General features: G+C 32.0%; 1 protein-coding gene and 1 long non-coding RNA gene across 14 annotated transcripts in view; one reads left to right on the top strand and one right to left on the bottom strand.

Annotated features, from left to right (window-relative positions):
- PHF14 (PHD finger protein 14) overlaps positions 1–26,490 on the top strand; it is a 232,999-nt gene that overhangs the window by 175,139 nt on the left and 31,370 nt on the right. For 2 of the 8 annotated variants that reach the window (XR_013356839.1, XR_013356838.1), the window contains one exon: positions 4,789–4,870. The exons of 3 other annotated variants lie outside the window; for them this stretch is intronic. Coding sequence is in view for 3 of the 5 variants with exons in the window: in XM_077856744.1 (XP_077712870.1) it covers positions 13,047–13,151 (105 nt within the window). In the remaining 2 variants the exon portion in view is untranslated. Of the gene's footprint in view, positions 1–4,788; positions 4,871–13,046; positions 13,215–26,490 lie in introns of those variants that run through there. 3 more of the 8 variants (XM_077856744.1, XM_077856745.1, XM_077856747.1) reach the window with 3 other exon arrangements.
- Positions 5,452–26,490, bottom strand: part of LOC144288841 (uncharacterized) — a 62,604-nt gene continuing 41,565 nt past the window's right edge. For 2 of the 6 annotated variants that reach the window (XR_013356842.1, XR_013356846.1), the window contains 7 exons: positions 25,119–25,258; positions 16,722–16,891; positions 15,817–15,903; positions 14,785–14,940; positions 14,484–14,559; positions 12,520–12,668; positions 5,453–5,648 (listed from right to left, as the gene is read on the bottom strand). This is a non-coding gene — a long non-coding RNA (uncharacterized LOC144288841). Of the gene's footprint in view, positions 5,649–12,519; positions 12,669–14,483; positions 14,560–14,784; positions 14,941–15,816; positions 15,904–16,717; positions 16,892–25,118; positions 25,259–26,490 lie in introns of all 6 variants that reach the window. The other 4 variants (XR_013356845.1, XR_013356847.1, XR_013356844.1 and 1 more) reach the window with 4 other exon arrangements.

The raw sequence follows: 26,490 nt of genomic DNA, 5'->3' as shown, positions 1-26,490 counted from the left end.
CTCAGCCAAAAATCTGCTCCTCCTTCTCCCTCCCCCTCTCCCTTCCCCACCCACCCCCTCCACCGGTTGTGCTGCCTCACTCTTACTCTCTCAGATAAGTAAGATCTTTTTAAAAAAAAAAAAAAAAAAAGATCAGACATGACTCTGGCTCTTAAAAAACTTAACATTCTAGTAGGATAAACACAGAATACAAGATTTAAAGTGTTAAATGCCATTAAAGTATAGAAAAGCCACTCTGGGAATTGAAAGACTAAGAACATTAGTTTACTTTCAGCTCCATCAATCAAAGAGAAATTGGAAATTGATGGATAACATATCATTTGAATGGAATTATGAAAACTAGGTAGGATTTGTAAGAATATGAGAATGGGCTAAGTTATTCAATACACCCCCAAACCCCAAATTTTTAAGAGATTAACACAAGTTGAATTCTCATGCAAGTAACATCTCATTACAGATTGGCAGAGCAAATCTGTACATCAGAGTAATTTGGGGACCCAAGCTGATCACAGTTTTATTTCAACATATATGGTCCCTGGCACTGTAGTGGGAAATACGGCAAACTGCAGAATGGCTTTTAAAATCATATTTGGAAATTGACACATATCACTTTAATTTACATTCCACAAATTACATAGTTAAACCTACTGTTAAGAAGCCAGAGAAATATAACGCTACCACATGTGACCATACTTCCAAAGGCCTTTCTGATGTTTGAAGCAGTGTAGGGGAATCCTTGGAAAGAGTGTGTGTATAATTTCTATGAAGGAAACTGCGTAACAGTTTGAAACATAACTGTAATAATAGTTACTAATATGTTTTTAAAAAATTTTTAAAATATTTTTTAGCAGTTTTAAGTTTACGGAAAAACTCAGTAGTAAGTATAGAGAATTCCCATATGCCCCCTCATTCCTGCCCTGTTATTAACATCTTGTATTAGTGTGGTACATTTGTTACAGTTAATGAGGCACTATTAAAAGCCCATAGTTTACATTAGGATTCACTCTTTGTGTTGTCTATTCTATGGATTTTGAAAAATGTATGATAACAAATATATACCTGTACAGGATCATACAGAATGGAATGCCCAAAAAAATCTCCTGTGCCCCACCTCTTTACCTCTTTTTTCCATTCCCCCAAACCGCTGGCAACTACAGATCATTTTACTGTTTCCATAGCTTTGCCTATTAGAGAATGTCACACGGTTGACATCATACAGTATGTATGGATATACCACATGTGATTTATCCATTCACCTAGTGAAGGTGAGAGAGAAAGAATATGTGTACAGTTAGTTTGTTGTGTGTACAACAATCATGGTTGCTTCCAAGTTTTGGCTACTCTGAATAAAGCTCCTATAAGTATGCATGTTCAGGGTTTGTGGACATAAATAAGCTTTCAACTCATTTGACAAAAACCAAGGAGCATGGTTACTAGAGTATGTGGTAAGAGCATGTTTAGTTTTGTAAGCTGCTGTCAAACTTCATTTTGAACTTCAAAGTGCCTGTCATTTTGCATTCTAACCAGCAATGAATGAAAATTCTTGCTCTACATCTTTGCCAGCACTTAGTGTTTTTGGTGTTTTAGATTTTACCAGTTTTAAAAGATGTGTGGTAGTATCTCGTCATTGCTTTAATCTGTAGTTCCCTTATGACATATGATGCTGAACATCTTTTTGCAAACTTATTTTCCATCTATATATCTTTGATGATTTGTCTTTTCAGATCTTTTGTCTATTTCTTAATTTGGTTGTATTTTTTCTTATTTTTGAGTTTTAGAGTTCTTTGTATATTTTAGATGCCAATTCTTTGTCAGATATATGTTTTGCAAATATTTTCTTCCACTCTGTAGTTTGTCATTTCATTCTCTGAGGAGTGTCATTTGCAAAGCAGAAGTTTTTTATTTTAATGAAACCTAACTTAATTTTTTTCTTCTATGGATCATGCTTTTGGTATTGTATCTAAAAAGTCATAGTCAAACCCATGGTCAACAAGATCTTCTATTGTTATCTTCTAGGAGCTTTATGGTTTTATGTTTTACCTTTAGATCTGTGATCAACTTAAGTTATTTTTTGTGAAAAGGTAAGGTCTGTGTATGGATTATATTTCTCTTTCTTCACATGGATATCCAAGTGTTCTAGCACTGTTTGTTAATATTCAAAAGTCAATTCCTCTCTTATATACCAGCCATGAACAATAGGAATTTGAATTCAAAACACATTACCATTTTCATTGGAACCAAAAAATTAAGTACTTAGATTTAAGTCTAACAAAATATGTATAAAACCTATATGAAGAAAACTTCAAAATCTTCAAAACCATTCCAGGTACACAACAAAAAATACTCAGTAATGTCAGCATGTCAGTTCTTTCCAACTCGAAGTATAGATTCAGTGCAATTCTAGTCAGAATCCCAGCAAGCTATTTTGTGGATATCGACAAACTGATCTAAAGTTTATCTGAAAAGATAGGGAAGGTGTGTAGTATGATGGGTGAACTAGGTAATGGGGAGTAAGGAGTACACTTGTGATGAGCACTAGGTGATGTATGGTATTGTTGAATCATTATATTGTACACCTGAAACCTGAAAATATAACACTGTATGTTAACTATACTGGAATTAAAACAAGATATAAGATATAAAGTCTACATGCAAAGATAAGTTCCAGAATAGCTAACACAATACTGAAGAAGAACATAGTTGGAGTAATGAAATTGATTTCAAGACTTACTATAAAGCTATAGTAATAAAGACAATGTGGTATATAAAAAAAGAAAAAGAAAGAAAGAAAGAAAGAAAGAAAGAAAGAAAGAAAGAAAGAAAGAAAGAAAGAAAGAAAGAAAGAAAGAAAAGAAAGGAAAGAAAGAAAGAAAAAGGAAAAGAAAAGAAAAGAAAAAAGAAAAGAAAAGAAAAGAAAAGAAAGAAAAAAAAAGAAAAGAAAGAAAAGAAAAGAAAAGAAAAGAACCGCATGGTATCAGCAAAAGGACATACAGATCAATGGAACAGAATACATGGTCCAGAAACAGTCTCACATGTATAGTCAAGTGACCATTGGCAAAGGCAGTTCATTGAAGAAAGTATAGTCTTTTAGCTAATATGGTTTTAATGTGAAGTCACTATGGGAATGCAGAGGACACTATGTCATAAAAGATTATAAATGTCATAAATTTGTAGCCACTAAAGGCCTTTTCGGAGGATGTTAGGGATCAGAAGAAGAAATATCCTTTAGACAAGTGATTTGCAAACTCTTTCAATGAGAGAATTTATTTTATATAGTTTGTTACATATAATTTAAAGATTTCATGGAATAAAAGCATGCTGATAATTTTTGTTTTGTGCTTTATAGATTAAAAAAAATGCTAATCAGTCTTTACTAAATTGACTTCGCTACCCCTTATAGGGTTAAGTAATTTGAAACACATTGATATAGGGGCTCCTGGGTGGCCCAGTCAGTTAAGCATCTGACTTTGGCTGAGGTCATGATCTCAGGGTCCTGGGATTGAGCCCCATGTTGGCCGTCAGGCTCCCTGCTCAGTGAGGAGACTGCTTTTCCATCTCCCTCTGGTTGTCCCCCTACTTGTGCTCTCTCATTCTCTCTCTCAAATGAATAAATAAAATCTTAAAAAAAACAAAAACATTGATCTCTTCAAAGTGCTTTGTTTTACAGAATAAGAAAGATGAAACTCAGAGAAGTAACCTCAGGTTCATGTTAGAGTTACACAGCTAGTTAATGGCAGAGCTATGATGAGGTTAGTACTGGTTATTTCTCTTTCTACAGTCATTTACTAATCTATCATTGAGCACCTCAGAAATTATTGTACTTGTCACTAAATTTATTCAGTGATTAAAAATAAGTTTGGTGCTAAAATATATATACCTAAAAAAACATTTTGCAAAAACAAGTCAACTCGAACTGTAGAATGATACACAGTGAATGATTAGGTAGAGAAATACAAGTCATTTTTAAGTAAGCTTTGTTAAAAGACTAAAGGCATTGTTGCATTATATAAAAGTACTTACACATAAAAATTCTGATTTCTTTGTCTACTGGCACTAGAACCCACCTCTTTCTTCACTTGACATACCTTTCTAAGGCCTCTAAACTTAATTTTATTCTGTCATCAGTAGCCCACACTCATTACTTCTTCTGATGCAGTGTTTCCTGAGAAAGTAGTCTCTTGGATGTTCTTATTGTTACTCTAATCTCAAATAGTCTCCTTCAAAAACAGACTCAGAATCATATTGTCTAGGTAATCGTATAAATTTGGGTAAGTGACTTAATCTTTCTGCCTTGTTTCCTCATTTTAAAATGGAGATAATAATAATACCTACTCATTAAGGCTTCTGAAGGGCTATTTTATCTGTGTTTTAGAGTCTGATAACAATGTCGATGAGCCTCACTAGTACCTGATTCACTTTTCCATTTAGTTGCATGTCCGCAAGGAAAGGAAAAGAAATGGTTTTCACTAAGATAAAGATGAATTATATATATTTTCTGTCTACTATTTCTGAAACATGGAGAACAGCAAGTCCCTTGTTTTCATTTTTTTCTTCATTTGAGAACCATCGAAAATTATTTTAATATAATGTTGGTTTTAAATATAATTTTTTAAATACTCCATAAAAATTTAAATTTAAGCAAGTGTTAATTTTTTGTATATCTTTCCACAGTAAAGAAATGTCTTTTTTCCATTGCAACTCCAACTTTGTTAAGGAGCACAATTTCCTGCATTGGTAATGTTAAATGTAACTTTAGCTTTCAATTCATTGCTGTGGTTGTGTTTCCAGAGCCTGCTGTAAGAGATAAACCCATTGCAAATGAAGACAGCATTCATTTTCTTCCACCTCAGGCCACACAGAATTGATTGAGGTAATAAAATGACAGCAACTTGTAATATATTGAAGGCTCTTTAATTCAAAACCAGTTCTAACCTGATTCAGAGGTTGTTTAAAGCTAATTTATAGCTTGCATAATTCTTAGCCAGCCAACCAAGGTAAAGGATGATATATGAAAACTGATAAAGAATTAACTTGTGACACATTCAGATCTGTTTTGTTAAAGTCAGCTGGTATTAGAAAACATAGGTGGGAAGGGAATGGCAGAAATAATAATTGGTAAACTTTGCTTCACATAAGTAGCATTGTTGACAACAGTTTAAATTTGTCATCATCTCATTTCAGACCTAATTTCTTGTCTTCTCTTCATAAAATCTGTGCTATTTGCATTTACTGTATTTTAAATTCCTTCATTTTTCATCACATATATATTTAGTTTAGTGAGAGGCTAGGTACAGTTAGCAGGTGCTGTGATTTCCACAATGACAAATGTACTGTATGCCATAGTGACTGATGCTAAATAGTTTTGTCAGCATTTAATTTAATCTTTTTTCAACATGCAAGCTGAAAGGAGAACTCTTCAGTTTTATTTGGGCTGAAAAAAATCCATAGACTTTTGGCCTTTGTGGGCTATTTTTATCTCTTTATTTGAACATTTTTTGACCCACAAATAAAATAACCACCATAGTAAGATAATTTGTACTGTGAATGAAGCCAGGTTTTCAGAAATTTCATGTCAGCATTCAGGAGTAAAAATGGATTACATTTTCCTTTTTTATATTTAAGTCCTCTGCATGGTTGTAACTTTTTCCCTTGAAAGAAAAAGACAGTGGAGGATGAGCATATCTTTTGTCATATGCTATGACATATGTTTAAATTTTGAAAAGGACATTTACCATCTTTAACCATGTGTATCACACTAATACATTGGAAATGTTTTGGATATCTAAGCTAAAAACGTCAATAAATGTATATAAACATAGATTTAGATATATAAGACTGTACTGTCATATTCTATAGTTTCATCAATGAAACGTGTCTAGATATATTGTGAGATATTAAGACAAAAAGATGGTAGTTAATCTAATTCTGCCCATAGTAAGTATGGCTATAATTATTTTAATTACTCTTGAAAATTATAAAGCAGTACATGATTATAGGATAATATATAAAGATGAAAATAAAAGTCATTTAGGGAATAACCATTGCTAGTATTTTGTTATTTTTTCTATGTGTATTTTTAAAGATCTTAACATAGTATGACATGACATGCATTCCCAGTAGAGGCAGTGTTGTTACAAGGGGGCAATTATTGGTTCACACAGGAATAGAAACAAAAGAGGGTTTGTGACTCTCCACTGTTTAACCTTTTCTGATAAAATCTTCGTATTTAATTTCTCTCAGGTTTTGTTGGGTATCACACAAGTAGTAGTAGTAGAAATATACAAAATATTTATATATATATATTATATATTTATATATTTATATATTTTGATCAGTGCTATAAAACAATGACAAACAGATGGTTATGATCACATGGCATTCCATCAAATTGTTCGATCTTGAAGTTATGTCACATAAGATGGCTACATATGCCTGCTGGCTGCTGTTGGCTATCTTGTGGATGTTGTTTATGCTTGATCTTCAGTGCTTTTGTGTATAACTTAGGCTTTGAGAATGAATAAAAATAGATTATTTAATATTACAAAATTATTTAATCTGTTATTAATTGTATCAGTTGCTGAAATGAGAACATACTGACATGATATGAATGATTATTTAACAGCTAGTTATTTTCTTCTATCAAGCAAAACCTAAAGTTCACTAAAATTTTAAGGCTTAATTTTTTCAGTTACTTTTGCTGGAAATATAGTAGATTGAATGACTTGATTTTTACATTGTTATTCTCACACGTTTTGTTATATGTAACGACATAATTTTAAAATTTTGTAATGTTTTATAATTTTTCTAAATATAGTTAACATGGTATTACATGGGTTTCAGGTGTACAGTGTCATGATTTGACAAGAGTACATTATGTTTTGCTCACCACAAGTGTAGCTGCATCTGGCACCATACAATGCTATTACAGTATCACTGTTTATTCCATATGTTGTACTTTTATTCCCATGACATATTTCTTCCATAACTGAAAGCCTGTATATCCTACTCTTCTTCATCCATTTTGCCTATCTCTCTAATCCCCATCAGTTATTCTCTTTATTTATAGGTCTAGTTCTACTTATTATTTATTTGTGTTTTTTAAGATTCCACACATATGTGAAATTTATGGTATTTGTTCTAGGTCTGACTTTTTTCACTTAGCATAGTACTCTCTAGGTCTATCCGTGTTGTCATAAATGGCAAGATCTCATCCTTTTTTGTTGCTAGTAATATTCCATTGTGTATATGTATCACATTTTCCTTATCCATCACCTACTGATGATACCTCGGTTGCTTCCATTTTTTTGCTGTCATAAACAATGCTGTAATAAACATAATGGTACATACATCTTTTCGAAATGGTGTTTTTGTTCTCTTGGGGTAAGTTAAAAAAGTCTACTTTTAGTCTTTTGAGAAACCTCCTCACTGTTTTCTACTGTGGCTGTACCAATTTACATTCCCACCAACGGTGTATGAATTTCTTTTCTCCATATTTTTGTCAGCAGTTGTCTTTTGGATTTTAACCATTCTGACAAGTGTAAGGTGATATTTCATTATGGTTTTGATTTACATTTCTCCAATGGGATCAGTGATGTTGAGCATATTTTCATGAATCCATTGTCTATCTGTAAGTCATCTTTGGAAAAATGCCTATTCAGGTCCTCTGCCCATTTTTTAAAATAGGATTGTTTTTTGACAAATAAGTTATATAAATAAATTACTCAACACCTACAGTTACATAGTTAAGTTGTATGTTAATAGCTTTTAATTTTTCACTTGTTAGATTTAAAAATATAAAAATTTATTATTTAGTCATTTATAACCTTGTATCAAATAAAAAGAGTTAAGCTCTTTTAAAGCATAAAGCTTAACTCCTTTTATTAAATAAGGTACAGCTATACATATAGCATATAAACAGATATACCATTATATCCGTGGCATTAAAATATCATGGAGAGGCAGTTAGGAAAAAAAAATTCTAAAAAGACTTTGGGGGATGCTAATAAAATAGTTGAGAAACACTAGCATAAACAACTGTTATCCTGCTCTTTTACTTAATATTACATAGTAAACATTCAAATTATTTTTATGCAAAGCCAATTTTGTGCCCTGCACACAAGATATATAAGAAATTGTAGATTCACTTGTGACATCAGTCATTAATGATCAGTTTTATTTGAAATTTCATTTGAGATGATAATTCATAAATTCTAGTAATCCACAAATATCTAAGAGTACTAGAGTACTAGGTCATTTTGTGATTGTTAGAGACAGATTCGTAAATATCTACTTATCTACTGATGTTTCAGTCTTAATAAATCTAAGTTTCAGTAGGATTCCTTTGTAACATTTTTTTATGTGTTATTGTTTGAAGTCTTTCAAATGATCTGACCTTTGTATTTACTATGGTCCTTCTAGTTTGTATGCATATTTTCTGTAACATAATTCTAGGGTATGATTTATGACTTTTTCATTTACAAACATTAATGCCTTTGTGCTGGCCACTACTGTGCTATAAAGGTTAAATTTGTAAGACATTTTGTCTTAATTACTTAAAAATGAGAGCAAGACATAATTCTTCCTCTGAGTAACTCTGTCTTATTGGGAAGAAAGGCATGTAAACTGAAAAGTAAGGACTTACTCCTGCTTTAAAAGTCTAGGTAGGAGTGCCTGGCTGGCTCAGTTGGTAGAGCATGCAACTCTTGATCTCAGGGTTGAGTGCAAGCCCCATGTTGGTTGTAGAGATTACTTAAATAAGTCTTTTTTAAAAAAATTAACACTACTGGGTATTTGATATTGTAGAAATAAAGAAACCATTGTTTTATGGAGCCAAGCAATCAAATATTTGGCAGAATGATGTCTGACAATAACAAATGTTTTACCATATAAGTCATATATATTACACTGAATACTGTAACAATAGTTTAATTCCTAAAACTTATCTAACATCTGTATTTCCACTAATTATCTTGAGAAGATCGTGAGAGACAAGCTCCCTTAAGACGGAGAATAGTATATATTTATTGTGTTCTTATTTTTATGTCTTGCAGATTTTTTTATTCAGCTCTTCTCATTTGTTTCACTATCACTAAAATTTAAACTCCTAGACTTAAATCATATAATATTAAAACCTTATTTTTAAAAATTGTACTCTCTTTTAAGTGACTTTGAAGCCATTGTAACAAGGGATTTTGGAACCCAAGTAATGTAACCAAATTCAGACATCTGGGTAGCTGAGTAGGTTGAGCAGCTGACTCTTGGTTTCAGGTCATGATCATATTTCTACAAAATTGAAATTTAAGTGAAACATGCCTGAAGAGCATCAGGATTATGGTCAGTCAGACCTGGATTTGAATATCTACTCCTCTACTTAGTAGTTGTGATACTTTGGCAAAGTCCTTAACCCTTCTGAGTTTCAATGTCATCATCTGTAAGGTAAAGATAATACTTAATAGGCATGTTCTGAAGATCAAAGAATAGCATATATAGAATGCCTAGCACAATTGCTGGCCCATTAAATCCTCCATAAGTGGTAATATATATCACTGTGATTATTATTATATACCAAAAGTTATAGTAAGTATACAAAAGATACAATAAATGTTTCTAAAATTGATGAGAGTTGAGTAAAATTTTCCATAGTATATGATGTAATGTGCTATTATAATAATCATGATGATACATAGTTCTTAATTTTGTTGCTAATCTTATATTTATCTTGATTTGTGAACAAAGTCAAGCTATTTTGTTGCATCTATGCTTGGTTTTTCATAACTCAAAAATAGGAATGCCTAAAAACTTAGAGTAGTTCTTTATATAATTGTTACTGTCAAAAAGATTCCTTGAGAAAAATAGTATCATGTATAAATCTGGCTATAGACACTTTTTTTTCTGGGTCAATATAGAATTATAACACAGTACTATTTCATAATTTCTCAACAAAGGGTTATATACTGTATTTTCTAATCATCTTGAGTTTTAATTCAAGCTATTAGTGTTATTTTTTACATGATATTCAATTATTGCTAATAACAGGTCAATAGATACTGCAAATATGCTCACAGTAAGTAATGTCCTCAATAAGTAATGTCTGCATTAAAAATTCAGTTGGTTAGAATTATAAAGCATTTACCCAGGAAGAGAATTGGTTCCCCAAGGTCATTTGAGGAAAATACTAATTTCACCTTGAGTTCTGTTCATCATAATATACTTCTCATTTAGAATAGTTGGAATTTTTAAATTTAAATCTAGAATTGACTTTGCAGTCAACTGATTGAATGCTCTTAGACCTCATCTTCCTCAAGGTTATCTCTGTATTTAAGGAATCTGGGGTTCCAGAAGATTTGTGAATGAATTGTCAAAGACCCATAGTGAGTTGCAGGAACCAGCAAAGGACTTTGACTTTCTGTCTCCAAATCCATTGGCCTTTGCCCTATATAGTACTGATGTTCAGTGTTCCTTTATGGACGTTGGTGGTTAAATCTGTTATAGTGCCTATACATTTCCCAAATATTGTATAATTTCAGTAATTATCTAATTGGGCTTATTGTTTGGCATATGTAGGCAAAAATATTTTCTTGTCATTTTGATGTAAAATAAGTTACTTAAATTTTTTTTGCATTGTTGTATATAATAGTCTGAGTTTCATCAAGAGCATAATTTGATATATGGTTCCTACAGAGAGGTTTAATCTGTGTACAAATTTTATTCTTTGATATTATCAGCTTCATCTTGCATCAGTGTAGTATGTGAATCTCTGATAATAGACATTTTTGTGTTTCATTTTTTAACCTAGTTTGAAATCATATCTAGCATGTATAAGTTTTTATACTTATCACTTTATTAGTGATATTGCTGTTCCTAATTGATACTTCCTTTTCCTTACCCATAGTCTCCCAAAATTTGAAAATACTCTTTCATGAAAGAAAAAAATATATATTATTGTATTTTCCTCAAGTTACCAGACTCTGAGAATGTTTCGTTTACAAAATCTTAGGTGGCTACCTTTTAAATATTTAGATATCAGAAATGGCAAAGTAAAAGGAAGAAAATACTTAAAAAGCTTCACTGGTTATTTTTATACATTGGGATTTTTAAGACTTTTGTTTGTTTGTTTGTAGATGCTTTTCAATCAAAGCCAATAGTTTTATTTTGACAAAGTGTGCTATAGACAACAATGTTAAATTTATTATCAATGTAAGTTCATGAACCATAAATGCATATCCCAAACATATATAATTATGGATTTTAAATTTTCTCACTAACTTTAGGTAGCCTCAGATTGAAAACTGGTAGAAATTCTTGATGCCCTTTTCCATTCTTACAGTGATAGGGATTGCAATTATTCACTGCTCTATAATGGATCATTTTTTATCTATATCTTGTGTTCTGTTTATATAGAATATTTATGTTTTTTCATTTTTCTGAACTAAGAGATACACATAAAGTAGGTTTGAAGTATCCACTATAATTCATTGCTTGAAAAGAAAGACTTTCCACTGATACTGAATGGAAGAGAAAACTATCTAAATCATTTTAGCAGCAAGCTTATAACCAAGATAATATCAGCATTTTCCTTCTTGAAAATGTATCTTCCATATACTAAAGTAAGGATGCAGTATTTTATTAAAAATAGTATGACAAGTTTAACCTATCATTATTACAAACCTAGCTTAAAGAAGATCCTCTTCTGTTTGATGGGGGGGGGGAATAGGAAGATTTTATTGTTATCATATGTTCACTATATAAAACCACCAAAAAACCCTACTAAAATGCAAAAAAAAGTGAAATAGTTCTTTTGTTAATAGTATAATACTTTGAGTTCTCAAAAACAAATTATCATCCTCTATAAATATACAGTAATAAAATGAGATGACTTAATGGCTAGTTGACTAATGCCATAAAAGTTATCAGTTTGAAAAATATAGTATTTTCTGCTCAGACAAAATGTAGCTCTATAATTTACTGCTTTATATTTTCACAGTTAAATATTTGCCTAGGTTAGGAACACGCTATATACTACTTGATCTGCATTACTTAAAAATCAGACGTATAAAAGGTTTTAGGTATGTTAGAAATATTTGACGGGCTTTGGAAATTCAGATTTACATTTCTTGACTTTGACATTGCCATTTTTGACAATGAAAAACTAAATTTTATTGAACAATGGTCTATATACTAAAATATGTACTTAATTTTTGAAAATGGTATGCTACAGTAATTTGTAAGTAAATAAAATACTTTTTTATAAATATTTTTATAAATATTTTTATAAATATATTTTATTTTTATTTATTTATTTATACTTATTTCATTTTGCCTTCATTTAACAAGTATTTACTGAGCATTTTATAAGTGTAAGGCCCAGTAATAATTTCTGAGTAGCATAGCATCTGTGGGGATATAACCCCTGTCCTCTTGATGGTTGCTTATAGAGTGTCAGAGAATATAGGCAAATGAGATGGAAGCTATGAGAAAAGCACCCAAGGTACTGTTAAAACCCATAGCAAGGGAACTAACCTTGTTGGTTGGGTCCCAGCAAGTACACTTGCTATATTTAGAATGTAGTAGGAGTGTTCTGTGATGCCAGTACTGTTATAGGCATATGTTCTCACTTGTTCTTTTTATTTCTCATATTTTAAAATTTTCATTGGCCATTTCATTGAGATCTAAAAGAAAATAACATTCTTGTATGCATAAACCTTCATATCTGAAAAATTCGCATTATTTTAAAAACCACTATGGTATCATTATCACTGCTATAAACTTAAATAGACTGAAAATGAGCAAATATCCAAAATGTCTCTTAGGCAATTTCTTCATTGCAGGCAGAAAAAAATTAGCATTTCCAGATTATTTTTACGATAATATAAAGTTGCTTGGTTCACTTGTTATAATTTATGAAAGTATTTTATTTTATCCAGCTTGACACTGCAATTGTCCTAAATCAATTAGCAGAATTTCATAGCAATTTTGCAATATATTTTATAGCAATATACTTAATTTAATCAAGCTATTTAAAGACTATTTTTTTCTTTTTTAAAAAGAGTCAACTTATTTATTTGAGAGAGGGAGGTGAAGAGGGAGAAGCAGACTCCCTGCTGAACAGGGAACCCGATGTGAGGCTCCATCCCAGGACCCCCAGATCATGACCTGAGCCAAAGACAGACATTTAAACATTTAACTGACTGAGCCACCCAGGCACCCGTTTTTCTGTTAAAATAATTATGTGCTTTGTTTTTACCATTATGAAATATGCTAATAAATTTGAAGAGTGGCATGTAATATATGAACAGTACTGTAATTCTGTTCTATTAAAAACAGTAAATAAATGTAATAGAATGCAAAGCCTTTCAATTTTTTGTTTTATTTCTATTTTCATTCTGTTCTGTATTTTATATATTACCATATTTTAAACTTGTTATATTACAAAGCAAACTTAGGAAAATATGAAAGCATATTTCATATTAAAAAATTTTAATAGTGGCAAGTAAGCTGTTTAATATGTTGAGCCTAAATTCTCCATCATGGATTAACTATATTAATTTAATCCTATTATACTAAAAAGTTTCGTTGGAAAATCTAGACTTATAACTGTATGTTTCATGACATACAGTTTCCAGTGCTTTACAGTCAAAACATGAATTCCTAATAACAATGTTTATTTAAATACTGTAAAATTAATTTTGAAAGCCAATAATTTTGTTATGATCTAAGACTTCATTTTAGAAACTAATACCAGAGGAATATAAGAGAAAATATTTTTGTTTTTTCAAAAGGAATTTCTTCATTTATTTAAATTTTCTTTGACAAACATGTTTTAATATCTCCCAGTCTTTCAGAATCTCTAAATTTGAGCTCATCCTTTCTCCAATTATTGCTCATTTCCATATTCCTATGACAGAACTTCTAAGTAGTTGTCTATACTCAGGACCTTCATTTCCTTTTTCCCTCAAGATTAGAAATGTTAATAAAAAAATGAAACAGTACAAAATATATACCTCCTGATTATAGTCAGGTAGTATTAATTCTCAGAACACCAAATTGAATTTGGGAAGATCATTCTGATTTGACTGTTTATGGTTGGGTGTATAAAGCCACATATAGGTACATTTTTAAAAAACAGTTATAGATCTCTACTTTGTCTGAAAGTTTCCCTTTCATACACACATTCAGCTTTATATGGTCATTTCAGGGATAACTAGGACATAGAGAATTAAAAGGAGATGCTAAAAGATGTTCTTATTTACAGTAAATGCAGTGGACCTTGTGCGAATCGGTGTTGCAGTTGTTTTCTGTTTTTGTTTTACTCAAACTAAAAGTTTTAGAGACTAGGATAGAGAATATACCACATATTGTTTTTAGAGGAGGGATATTTTTATGCTGCAGGAAAGATTGGATTAATATAGAAGATAGAAAATGCAACACTTAACAAAAAACCCAGAAATAGTATTGTCAGGATCCCAGGTTATGTGTAATTTTACCATGATTCTTTTGGTCTTTCTACCATGGTTCAAAGACTGCTGTCAAAACTCCAGTCATTACATTATATCCATGTTTCTGAAATTAAAGAGGAAAGATGAAGTGCAAAATGACATGTCCTATTCCCTCTTTAAACAATTTCAACTAGGTTTTCATACATAGCATTCCACTGAAATGGTTTTTGTTAAGGTCACTTACAGTCTTTTGTCAAACTGAATAGTCATGCTTCTGAATCTTGTCTGACCTCTCAATATTATTTGACAATCAACTGGCCATTCCCTCTCTCTTGAAAAATTCTCTTACCTTGGCTTCTGTGACCTCCATTGTCCCCTAATTTTCTTCTAACAAAACTGGCAACTCCTTAAATTCTCGGTCTTCTTAAATCTCCACCTCCACTCAAGTTGTATTACCATGACTTACTCCTTAAGTCCTTTTTCTTCTCAATTTACATATTGTTCCCTAGATGATTGCAAATAAGTCTATTAGTAAGTATATGTTGAGGACTTCAAAACTTCTAACAGCAGCCCTTAATTCTTCTTCCAAGATCTAAATTCTTATGTCCAAACATTTGCCTGACATTCCCATTGAATACCTAAAGATTGTCTTCAGCTTAATATTGCCAAAATGTAATTCTTGTTTTCTGATCCTTCACCACTCCATCACAGCTACTTCTCCCATAGTTTTTACCACCTTACCATTTTCAGGTGCCAAAAACAGAGAATCCTTTCTAATTACTCTTGTTTATTCCTGCATCTACTTATCAACCTTACCGTCACTCTGAACTATAACACACTCTGGAGTATATCATATTTTCCATTCCCACTACTCCTACAGTACTCTAAGACACCTTCATTCTTGATATGGACTGTTGGAATAGCCTTTTGCCCTATTTCCCTATTTTCATTCTTACCTATCCTCTACTTTCTCTATATTACAACCAAAACCAGCATAAAATTCAAAATCAAATCATATTACTTAAATTTTTAAACACTCCGGTGGCCTCTCATTGCAAATAGAATATTCAGCTTGACCTACATAGTTATGTCTAACATTTAATCTCATGCCACATATGCTGACCTTTCTGGTCCACATGCATGCTGCCCACATGCATGCTGCACTCATTTGTATCATAACACCCTTGCTCTTGTTCCCTGGCCTGGACATTCTCTTCTCACAGATGAATACATGAGTGGTTCCTTCATATCATTCAGGTCTCAGCTTGAATGTCACCACTTTAGTAGAGGGACTTTCCTATTTTGTGTAAGAAAAAGTGTTCTCCCACACTTCATATCCCTTTGCTGTGTTTTTTTCTGCTACATCAGAATTTGAAATTACCTGTTAACAATTTATTATCTCTTTCCCGGGTGGAATTTAAGATCCAAAAGGATAGATATGCTGTTTCTCCATTTCCTAGAACAGAACCTGGCACATAGTAGACACATATTTATAAATTTATCAACAAATAGAAAACATTTTATATTTTTTAGTTTAAGTAATTCTTAGCAGTTACCATTTGTGCTGAAATACTAAAATTGTAGTTAGGTTCTGAGGTTAGGTTTTTATTTTTTCACATTTTACAGGTAAGGAAACCAAGACTAAGGTCATTCCCAAAATCACATTAGTAGTAAGTAAGCAAAGCAGGATTCAGATAGGTTTATCTGACACCAAAGCCTAGACATTGCCCACTGTGTTCATATAGATGTCTTGCATAAGAACATCACACAACTGTTTTCCAGTATAAGATCAATTCAATTCACAGAGTATGTACACACAGAGTGTGGCTAACATCTGATTTAAAATCCTATTGTTTCATTGTAGTAATACTGACTCATTATGAAAGACACTTCCAGACAGCCACTTAGGATACATGAATTCTGATTCCAGCTCTATATTAATTATCTGTGGGGCTTTGGGGATGTCAATCACATAATCTGAGAATGGCTTTTCTATCAGCAGCATAAAAAGAATAAATCAAATCCATTCTCTAAAGTACCTCCTATCTCTAACATCTTACAGCTCTTAGCAGAGAAGAGTGGTCTGGAAAAGACCATAGAAATTTGTTGTAACTTATCTTGATATCTGATATATATCTTGAATATGAATTGCTTACATACTGATTTGCTCTTCTTGGAAATATACAGTCCTTGGTTTAACTACTCTTGAAATTTAGGAAGGTAATTAGAAGAATACAGAGACAGAATATAGGGTTGAATAATCTATATTGTTTTATTGTTACCTACTGTTGATTTTCCTAATGTTATCAATAGAGGTCTTCACTGTATTTTCTTTTTGTTTGTAATGGTGTTTCAGTTGATTCTCTTGATTATTTCCAGGTATACACAGATAGGAATAGTTTCACTTCCTCATTTGCAATTTTATACTGTGTCTTTCTCTTGCTTAATTGTGTTGGCTAAATATATCCAAAAAAAGATTAAATAATATTAGTATATGTGTTACTTTGACTTTAGTTGGAATGTTTTAAGCAAATGAAGCTAGCTTTTGAGCTAAAAATTTAACGAAAGTTTAATGTAAATATGTAAAGTGTAATGTTGAACATAAATTGTAAGCTGTAGAAGATCCATAATATGCCATTCATATAAAGTGTTAAAATATAAAAACATACCAGAGAATGATTAATATCCAATTTAGTGTATTGGTCCATCTGGTAAGAAGAAAAGAAGGGGAAAGGGATGGGGAAGGAATACCTAAAGGGCTTCAGTAAGTCTTACAAGTTATGGTTATGATTACTGTTATGTTTGCAACATTTTATAACAAAATAATTTGATTTGCTGAAGAAACATAGAGGTATCTGCTGACCAGGTGTCTGGTGTAAAGAACATAAGCATGAGTTGAACACACTATACATTTCAAGTATATAAATTTCCTGATAGCAGGGATCAGTCAGCTCTGCTGTCCTCTCTACCCTCAACTTATTGCACATAGTAAGTATTCACTTAATAATTACTGAGTGAAAAACTAGAGGAAAGAAAGAAGGAAAGGAGGATATTTTCTTTTTTTTTCTTTTTTTTTTTTTATTTTTTTATTTATGATAGTCACACAGAGAGAGAGAGAGAGGCAGAGACATAGGCAGAGGGAGAAGCAGGTTCCATGCACTGGGAGTCCGACGTGGGATTCGATCCCGGGTCTCCAGGATCACGCCCTGGGCCAAAGGCAGGCGCTAAACCGCTGCGCCACCCAGGGATCCCTGAAAGGAGGATATTTTCATTAATTGTCCTTATTTCTTATTTCTCATTATTTCATACGTATCAATTTTTTAACTAAAGCTTAGTTTAAATAAGTCCTGTAGATTTTATGTATTTTGTATATTAGAAACCTCAACTTTTCTAAAGAACAGGGTTACCCGGTTTTCTATACAGCTTTTCAGAAATCAACATATTATTACATACTTATTGTACTTCTTGTAGTGTATGTGAAACATGTAACACAAATTAATAATGGGGTTTATTACCTGTATATTAGCAAAATAAAGTCCTGATTCAGGCTACCTACATTAAGATGGAACAAAATGGTATCATAGTCTCAAATGCCTGCTATTGCTCAGTTAAAATCCTGATTTATCATTCTTTTTTAAATTGAATATATTGACAAGACATTTCAATCTGTGGTGAATTACAGAGCATACACTTTATTTTCTATTTTAAAAGAAAATTGGAGGAGCACCTGGGTGGCTCGGTGTTTGAGCATCTGCCTTTGACTCAGGTCATGATCCTGGGGTCCTTGGATCGAGTTCCGCATCCCCAGAGGGAGTCTGCTTCTGTCTCTGCCTCTCTCTCTGTGTCTCTCATGAATAAATACATAAAATCTTTAAAAATATATAAATAAATAAAACTGGAAAAACACATTCTATTTATTTTTTGTGATAAAATCTATATACCGGTATTTTTAAAATAAGTAAAATCATTTTTTAAAAAACCTCATAATGCAATGAAGAACTATAAATTAAAATTTTCTGGGTAATTGCTGAACATCTGTATTGGGAAAATTATCACGTTTTAAGTGTTTAATATATTTTTGATTGAACAGTATGGTTCCTCCATAATGTGACTATGAGATCATTAACTTTTATTTTGTAATTTTTATATTTTTGAATTTATAACTTCATTTTTAACTATTGAGTTATATCAGAGTTTTATATTCAATTTAATAGTACACTAGGATTTCCTTTTGAGACCATTGAGTCTGAACTCCCAACATTCCCAAGAACCCAGAAGAGTCCTTCACAGTCCTACCTGTTAGAAGCTTATGATTCTTCTTCTTCTAAGTAGAGGCTACTTTTTTTTCTTAGAAAGTAAGCTTTTATATTAGTAGCTATTGAAGAGTTGAGAAAACCACGGATCTTAATAGTAAATCCTCTTTACATTAGCTTACTTGAAGACATAAGAACAGGAATACCAAGGTAATGCAGAACTGTATGTTGCTCAGAAACTGATTCTTGCAGTATTTTCCCAATACCCCTTTTTGTCGTCAACTATTTCTATTTCCTCATGAAATTTAAGAAATATAATACAACAAATCCTAAATATTGTCATAATGCTTGAAAAAAATGAAAAACCAATTAGCATGTTTATCAAGATTTCTATAAATTATCTTCAGGGAGCAGAACTGTTGAACTGTTTTGGATTTAAGGTTGCCTTTCAATCAGTTCTTCAAGATAGACTTTTAGGACCTTTTTGTATAACTGAATAATTAGTGGTCAGTATTCAGTAAGGAAAAGTTGAGTTATTTTGGGAAGGTATGGGAAGATTTTAAAATGTACTGATCGTGAGCAATTCTAATTGTACTTTTGGTATATTGGAAAGAGGACTCTTTGGAGTCAGAGTTGCGTTTGAATCCTAGGTCATCATATTTTTGAGCGTGTGACCAAGAACAGTTCCTTAATGTTTCCAATCCTTAATTTTCTCAATGAAATGTGGGAATAATAATACTTATTCTTGCCTGGCATTTGTGAAGATTACATATAATGCATGTAAGTACTTGGTATTTATAAGTACTCAAAAAGTCAAAAGTATTATTTGTTTCCTGTGCCGTCTATATACTAGTGAATTTATTCATACATTCAAGAAATACTCATGGAGAAGCCAAAGTATAATAGGAATAGCACTAGTTCCTGAGATACTGTAGTAAACAAGACAGAAAATCTACTATTTAAAGGACAGGATATGTAAATAAGTAAATGATCATTTCATTGTGATAAATGTTATGGAGAACAATCAGAGTGCTGAAGGAATAGCTAGTTTCATGTATAAAGTTAGAGAACTCCTCATTGACCAAGACCTGTATGACAAAAGTAAACTAAGCACAAGTCCACAAAATTAGTTGCAGAGGAAATAACCACCATTTGTTTAGAAACCATTAGCATGTTTCGAGCCAGCTAAACAAGTTGGAGAAGTATACAGATGAAGCTAGAAAGGTGAGAAGGGCCATATGATATCGGACTTTATATGCCATGTCAGGAGTTTGGATTCTACTCTAAATACAGTGCTATAGGAGGATTTCATTCTAGGGTGGCCTTACATTCTCTGTGCCTTATAGAGATTTCTGTCTTTATGGAGAATAGTTTTTACAAGTATAAAGGGGAAGCAAGAAGTCTGATTAGGAAGCTATTGGTGTAATCCAGGCAAGAAATATATCTTGGACTAAGATGGTAACAATGGAGATGGAAAACACTAGACAAACTTTATAAACCCTTTGGTGATAGAGACAGCAGGAGTTGGCTTTGTATGTGAAATTATGGAATGATCCCTAGAGTTTGGGTTTGAGTAATTGAGTAAACTGCAGACCAAGAGAAGTGTAAAGCTTTTGAAGGGGGTGGGAGGATTGACAGTAGTTGAGAAAGGAGAAACAAGAATTTGGCTTTAGGGGTGCATGGGTGGCTCAGTCAGCTAAGTGTCGGACTCTTGGTTTTGGCTCAGGTCATGATCTCAGTGTTGTGAGCCTGAGCCTTACATTGGGCTCCATGCTGGGTGAGCAGCCTGCTTGAGATTCTCTCCCTCCCCTCTCTCTCTTTCTCAAAAAAAAAAAAAAAAAAAAAAAAAAAAAAAAAAGGAGAGAGAGATACAGAAGATTTTGGCTTTGTACATGATATGTTTGAGGTGCCTATTAAAACTTCATTGAAAACATCAAGTAGGTATACCCACCCAGTGGGTATGTGAGTTTAAAGTATGGAGTATATATCAGTGCTGAAGATACAAATTGGAGAATCATCATAAAATAGGTGGAATTTGAGGCACTTCAGAGCCATCCCAAGATAAAGACAGCAATAAAACAAAGTTAAAAGATATGAGGAAAACTTAAGAGAACTAGAAGAAGAATTTAAGAAAGATGCCAGTGTTATATTGGTATGCTTTAACTGCAAGTAACAGAAAACTGAACTACTTTTAATATTTTATACCCTGCATTTCAGAATTGAGAAGATTTTGGTGGTTATAGGACTAATTAAGATATTCTGTCTTCTGGAATTATCAATGTGTTTACTTTTGGCATTAGGCTTGTGGCTCAGTGATAACAAGATGGCTTTAGGAGCTCCAGGTATTATGTCCTCATATAATACATATAAAGGCAATTCAGTGGAAGGGATCCTTGTCTGCGTGTGGGTTTTTTGTTGTTGTTTGTTTGTTTAGAGAGTAAGGAATACTTTCACAGAATTTCCCAGTAGGTTTCCTTACGTATTTCATCTAAAATCAGTTCATGTTTCCAGTGGGGTCTATCATGATAGTCAAATACATTTTAAAGAAACTAATAAATTTAACCAGGTTATTTCTATGGAATTTACCTTGCAATGAGGATTCATTCCTGTGGCATGGACTATTTATTCAAATAATTAATATTATATTTATAATAAGAAATGATCATTTACCATATTTATACAATCCTCACAAATATAAAATATTGTCCATTGCAGTATGTCTGTATATATCTAGGTAATACATATGTAAAAGAAAAACAAAATTTAAATATTACTTAAGGGAGGTGAATTAAATACTTTTAGCTTTTCTTTCAATTTCCAGATTCAGTATTTCTAAAAATTGAAAAATTTATCTGTAAGATTATGACCTATTTTTTGAATGATATGCCTAAAAGTTTAAGTCAGTTCTACAAGAAATATACTTATCTAACTTCTACACCAAATCATTATTCATGTTTTTATGTACTGGACCTATCCAAATCCCAAGATTATTTTCATTTCAATTGGACTACCACAATAAGATTGTTGCTTTACTCAGGGAGAAAAGCATTAGTTTACATTCATCTACAATTACAACATTGTGCAGACTATAAGGTAAAGTTGGGAAGAACTTCAGTAAAAATGATAATCAAAGGCCCTTATTGTCATTTTGAAAAATTATTTAATTATTGCCTTTCCTTAATTATTACTATTTTTGAATGATTATCTTTGAGAGTAATCATTCACTCATTTAACTTACTCTTTTATTTACTCTTGCTTTGAGTCTGGTAACACAAACAAAATTGCAAGATCAAAAAATTAAAAAGACATAGATGGAATAGGGTTCTATTTAATATCATAATGTTGGCAATTTAGCTAAGTACTGTTTTTTAAAAGGATCCCCACTACTTAACAGCATATTAGTAGGCCCTTGATGGTTAAACTCTGTCATAAAGTCAACCCTGGAAGGAAGCAGGGATAAAGCTTTTGAATGCCTTCTGTGGGCCAGTATCTGTGCTAGTCTCCTCACATTTTATTTGATTTAGTACCTTTAATCATCAGTAACAGTTATTATCATTTTATAGAGGAGGGAAAAAAGGTTCAGAAAGGGTAAGCAGTTTTTCTCAGAGTTGCATAGCTTCAGATAGCGTGTTTATCAAAGTTAGGATCTGAACCTGGGTTTGCTAGTCACTGACCAGGAAGCCCAAGTTGAATCTCCACCACCTAATTGCACAGAAGAAACATAAAAAATATTAAAGTACAATTAAAGTAACCCTCTGTGGAAAGTGTGTAATGCTACAACAGAAAATGCTAGAAATGTCTACCTTTCCATGTCATTTCCTACTCTTTTCCTTTCTCTTACTGGACTTCATCTGATTTCACCTTCTCACTGTTCTCCTTACCTGGAATGCTATTCCTTCATTATTTAATTCTCCTCCTTCTCATCCTTCAGATCTCAGTGTATTTTTTATTTTCAGGAAGGTGGAGATCTTTTCAGGAATTTTCAGATTCTTCTATTAAAAGTTTACTCGCACTCTACTTCTCTTTCATTGAACATACCGTAACCGCAATTATATAGTTACTCAACTGATCAGTTGTTCTAGTCACAGATAAAAAGCTCCATAAAGCAGGGACTATGTCTGTCTAATAGATCATAATTTTTGAGCACCTAGCACAATATTTGATACACAGTTCTAAATCAGAGAAGGATGCATAAATAGCTTATATAACTCTCCAGGTATCTTTTTTCAAATAGAATATTTGAAAATATCATTGTATGAATTATTTTTTCTAATGTCCCATAGCCTAGATTATGGAATACTGAGAAATATAGAATAATTAATTGGTCACAGAAAAACATTAAATAAATGAGTGCATTTTTAGACAAGCTTTCTAAGTGATTCCGTACTTGCCAAGAGGCCTACTTTTTTTAATGTATCATTGCATGATTTTATTTATGGTAACATGTTTAAAATATTTAATCTTTTTCTTAAAAAAGCAAAATAGTGGCAGAGCAGTAATCTACAAATTCAAGATGTGGAAATGTGGCTGTTTTTTTTTTTTTTTTTTTATTTGTGATAGTCACAGAGAGAGAGAGAGAATGAGGCAGAGACACAGGCAGAGGGAGAAGCAGGCTCCATGCACCGGGAGCCCGACGTGGGATTCGATCCCGGGTCTCCAGGATCGCGCCCTGGGCCAAAGGCAGGCGCCAAACCGCTGCGCCACCCAGGGATCCTGTGGCTGTTATTTTTGACACTGATTATGAAATATCACCATTAGAGAATTTTTGTGTGTAGAATTTTCTAAAGTAGTATTTTTAATTTTTCTTGAAGCAAAATCAGTTTTTTAATCCATGAAAAATTAATGTGCCATAGGAAATGTTTTACTTGGACATCTAATGAGCTATTAATTTCCAGTAAAACTGTGAAGATTAATAGGTTCACTCTGGGGAAAATAGTATTAAACTTGAAATAGAGATATTTAAGGCAACTTAATCTGTTCACTTGGGATTTAAGTTTTTAAAATTCACTTTCTAAACATAATCTATTTCTGAAATATGTCCTTGAAGTTGAATTTATCTTAATACAAGAACTGTGTAAGTTACGTTGAGAAGTATTTGTTTTAAAGACTCAGAATACTAATCTTTGGGCACAAGGGAAGGTTTATTATTTTGATGACATAGCCCAACTCTGTAGGATATTAATCATTAAAAAAAATACTCTCTATGTATTATCATGGTTCAGTTTTCTTCTCTTCACATTTATATGTCAGGTATACTTTCTTAATTGCGTTGTAATTATGTGCATGCCTATCTACCAAACTGGAACATGGACTCCTCTGGAAAGGAAGACCTTTTATTCCTCTTTGTTGTTTCCAGTACCTTGCCTAGTGTCTTAACACATGGTCACTGTTTATTAAATTTTTGTGAGAGAATAAAAGGAAGGATTCTAGGAATAGAATTTACTTCTAGTTAAGATCATTTTCAAAAAAATGTTTAATATGAGTCAATGGAGAAAGTATATTCCAGACCCTTCTAAAACATAAAATAAAGATTGTTTAATCAATGCAATCAAGTCTGTTATTGGGTTACCAAAAATGAATAGATAGATCAATTGATTAATCATTAGGTTTTTACTTACTAATATTTTTACTTTGTTTTAACATTTGTACCATATTAAGTCAGTTTTAGATCAAATGATGTTTCTTTGGAGAAATTTATTTTGTTGAACAAGAGTACCTCTTTCCCTCTAGATAACAGACTTATTTTTGAAGGCCCCTATTAAATATTAATTACATGTCAGTATTAATAAGAACATCTGCTACCCAAAAAAACTATGAAATGAAATAATAAAAAACATGTCATATTTTAACCATATCACAGTTGAATATTGTTCTAATGGCTCTTAAACTGCATGAATCAGAAAAACATGACAATGAACTTCATGGGTGAAACACTATTCTGTACTATTGAATGATTGTACGATTTTATTAGCACTGTTTTTACTAAAAGCACTACTTTATAGTGTAGTCAATAATGAGCTGGTCATATCATGGAAATGCCAAAACCTCTTTATGTGTAACTGTGATTACCTTTGCATACTACTTTGGTGCAAAACTTTATAGTACTTAAACCAAAGTATACTTATTTCTGAATCATCCTAACAAGGATTTTGTTTATTTGCTTATCTGTCTTTACTTTTTGTGTTGCGATAACTTTAGATTTTAAGAGTTGCAAAAATTGTATGGAGAGTATGTAGTATCCCGCTTCTCCTTATGTTAACATCTTGTATAAGCATAGGACTATTATCAAACCTAAACCTTTGTATTATAATATTTTTAAGTACACTATAGAATTTATTTGGGTTTTACTAGGTTTGCCACTAGTGAAACTTTTCTGACACAGAATCCTCTAATTTTGTCATGGGTCTTCTAATGTGTGGCATTTACTTACTTTTTTAAAATCTTGGCACTTTTGAAGAGGATTATTCATTTGTTTTGTGGAATATCCTTCAATTTGGGTTTGTCTGGTATTTTCTCATGATTAGATCAAGGCTACCACAGCCTAGAGGTGATATCCCTTCTCAGTGCATCCTATGACAGAAAATACGATGTCAATATCTATTACTAGTGAGGTTAACCTGGCTCACTCAAGTTAGGTTAGTGTTTGTCAGGTTTCTCCACTGGAAAATTACTGTTTTTCTTTAATAATGTAGTTTTAAATCATTTGAGTTTGGAAGACAGTTTGGGGAGTTGTTTTAAATCACTAACTAACCTAGTGAAGAAATTGGTTTCATGTTTTTATCTATCCAGTGCTCAGTATGTCATATATACAGTGGGGGATTAGGTAAGATCTTCGAAGAATCTTTCAGCTTTAATATTCTGTAGCTTAATCACTCTGAGGAGAACTGGAAACGAGTTAAGAGATGTCCCATACATATCATAGTTGTTTACATATTAGCCTCAAGTCCATCTTTGAATTTGATGTGGCTTTTGATATAAATACTTTTACTTCCTGCTTAACACGGGCATTATACATTGAAAACAACTTAAATTGAGACAGTTTATAAATTCCTACCTGAAAATCTACTATCTAGACATTTTATTACTTAGATATGAAGTTATTTATTAGTCTAAAAATTGTCAGTTTAAAACATCTACATTACCTAGCCTCAGAAACTGCAACATTAAAAGAATTTTAATTAGTGAAATACTGTCAGCTGATTTTTTTATCCTAATACAAACTGTAGTTTTCACTTTGATAAATTCCATTCAGTGATATCAAGTTTTATAAATAATAAAAGATTATATAAATAATATAATTTTCATTAAGGGAGGTTTTGGTACTCTTTACTTTTTGAATGTCTTCTACCTACCTCTAAAGTAATAGTAAGGTTGTAACATTACCATTTATATAAATTGTTTCTTTGACAGTGATTTGGTACATTTGAGCTATAACCTTTCTTTAGAATATGAAAACTCAGCAAAAGAAATATAAAGTATATTTTCCCTCTCCCTCTTTCTCTCTGTTTTCAATGAAATGGCTAGAGATTATAATTTTTCTAATGGCACAGAAGTTAGTTTTGGTAAAAATTAACCTTAGGATCTTACTAAGCAAAAAACAAAATTCTTTTAAATTATAAAGTGTCTTTTTAATCTATGTTGCATTAAACCCCTCATTGTATTGTGAAGGATAAACAAAATGTTGTCATACCCAATAAAGTCACTTTTCTAGTGGCCAATTCCAGTATCATGGCTATTTCTTATGTTAATGAATAAATAAATATGCTACGTATAAGTATTTTCCAGCTTTTATAATAAACTCA

Source organism: Canis aureus, chromosome 18, assembly GCF_053574225.1.
Source record: "Canis aureus isolate CA01 chromosome 18, VMU_Caureus_v.1.0, whole genome shotgun sequence".
Classification (NCBI taxonomy): domain Eukaryota; kingdom Metazoa; phylum Chordata; class Mammalia; order Carnivora; family Canidae; genus Canis; species Canis aureus.
The sequence above is the reverse complement of the archived record's forward strand: the minus strand, read 5'-3'. Positions and strand labels throughout refer to the sequence as shown.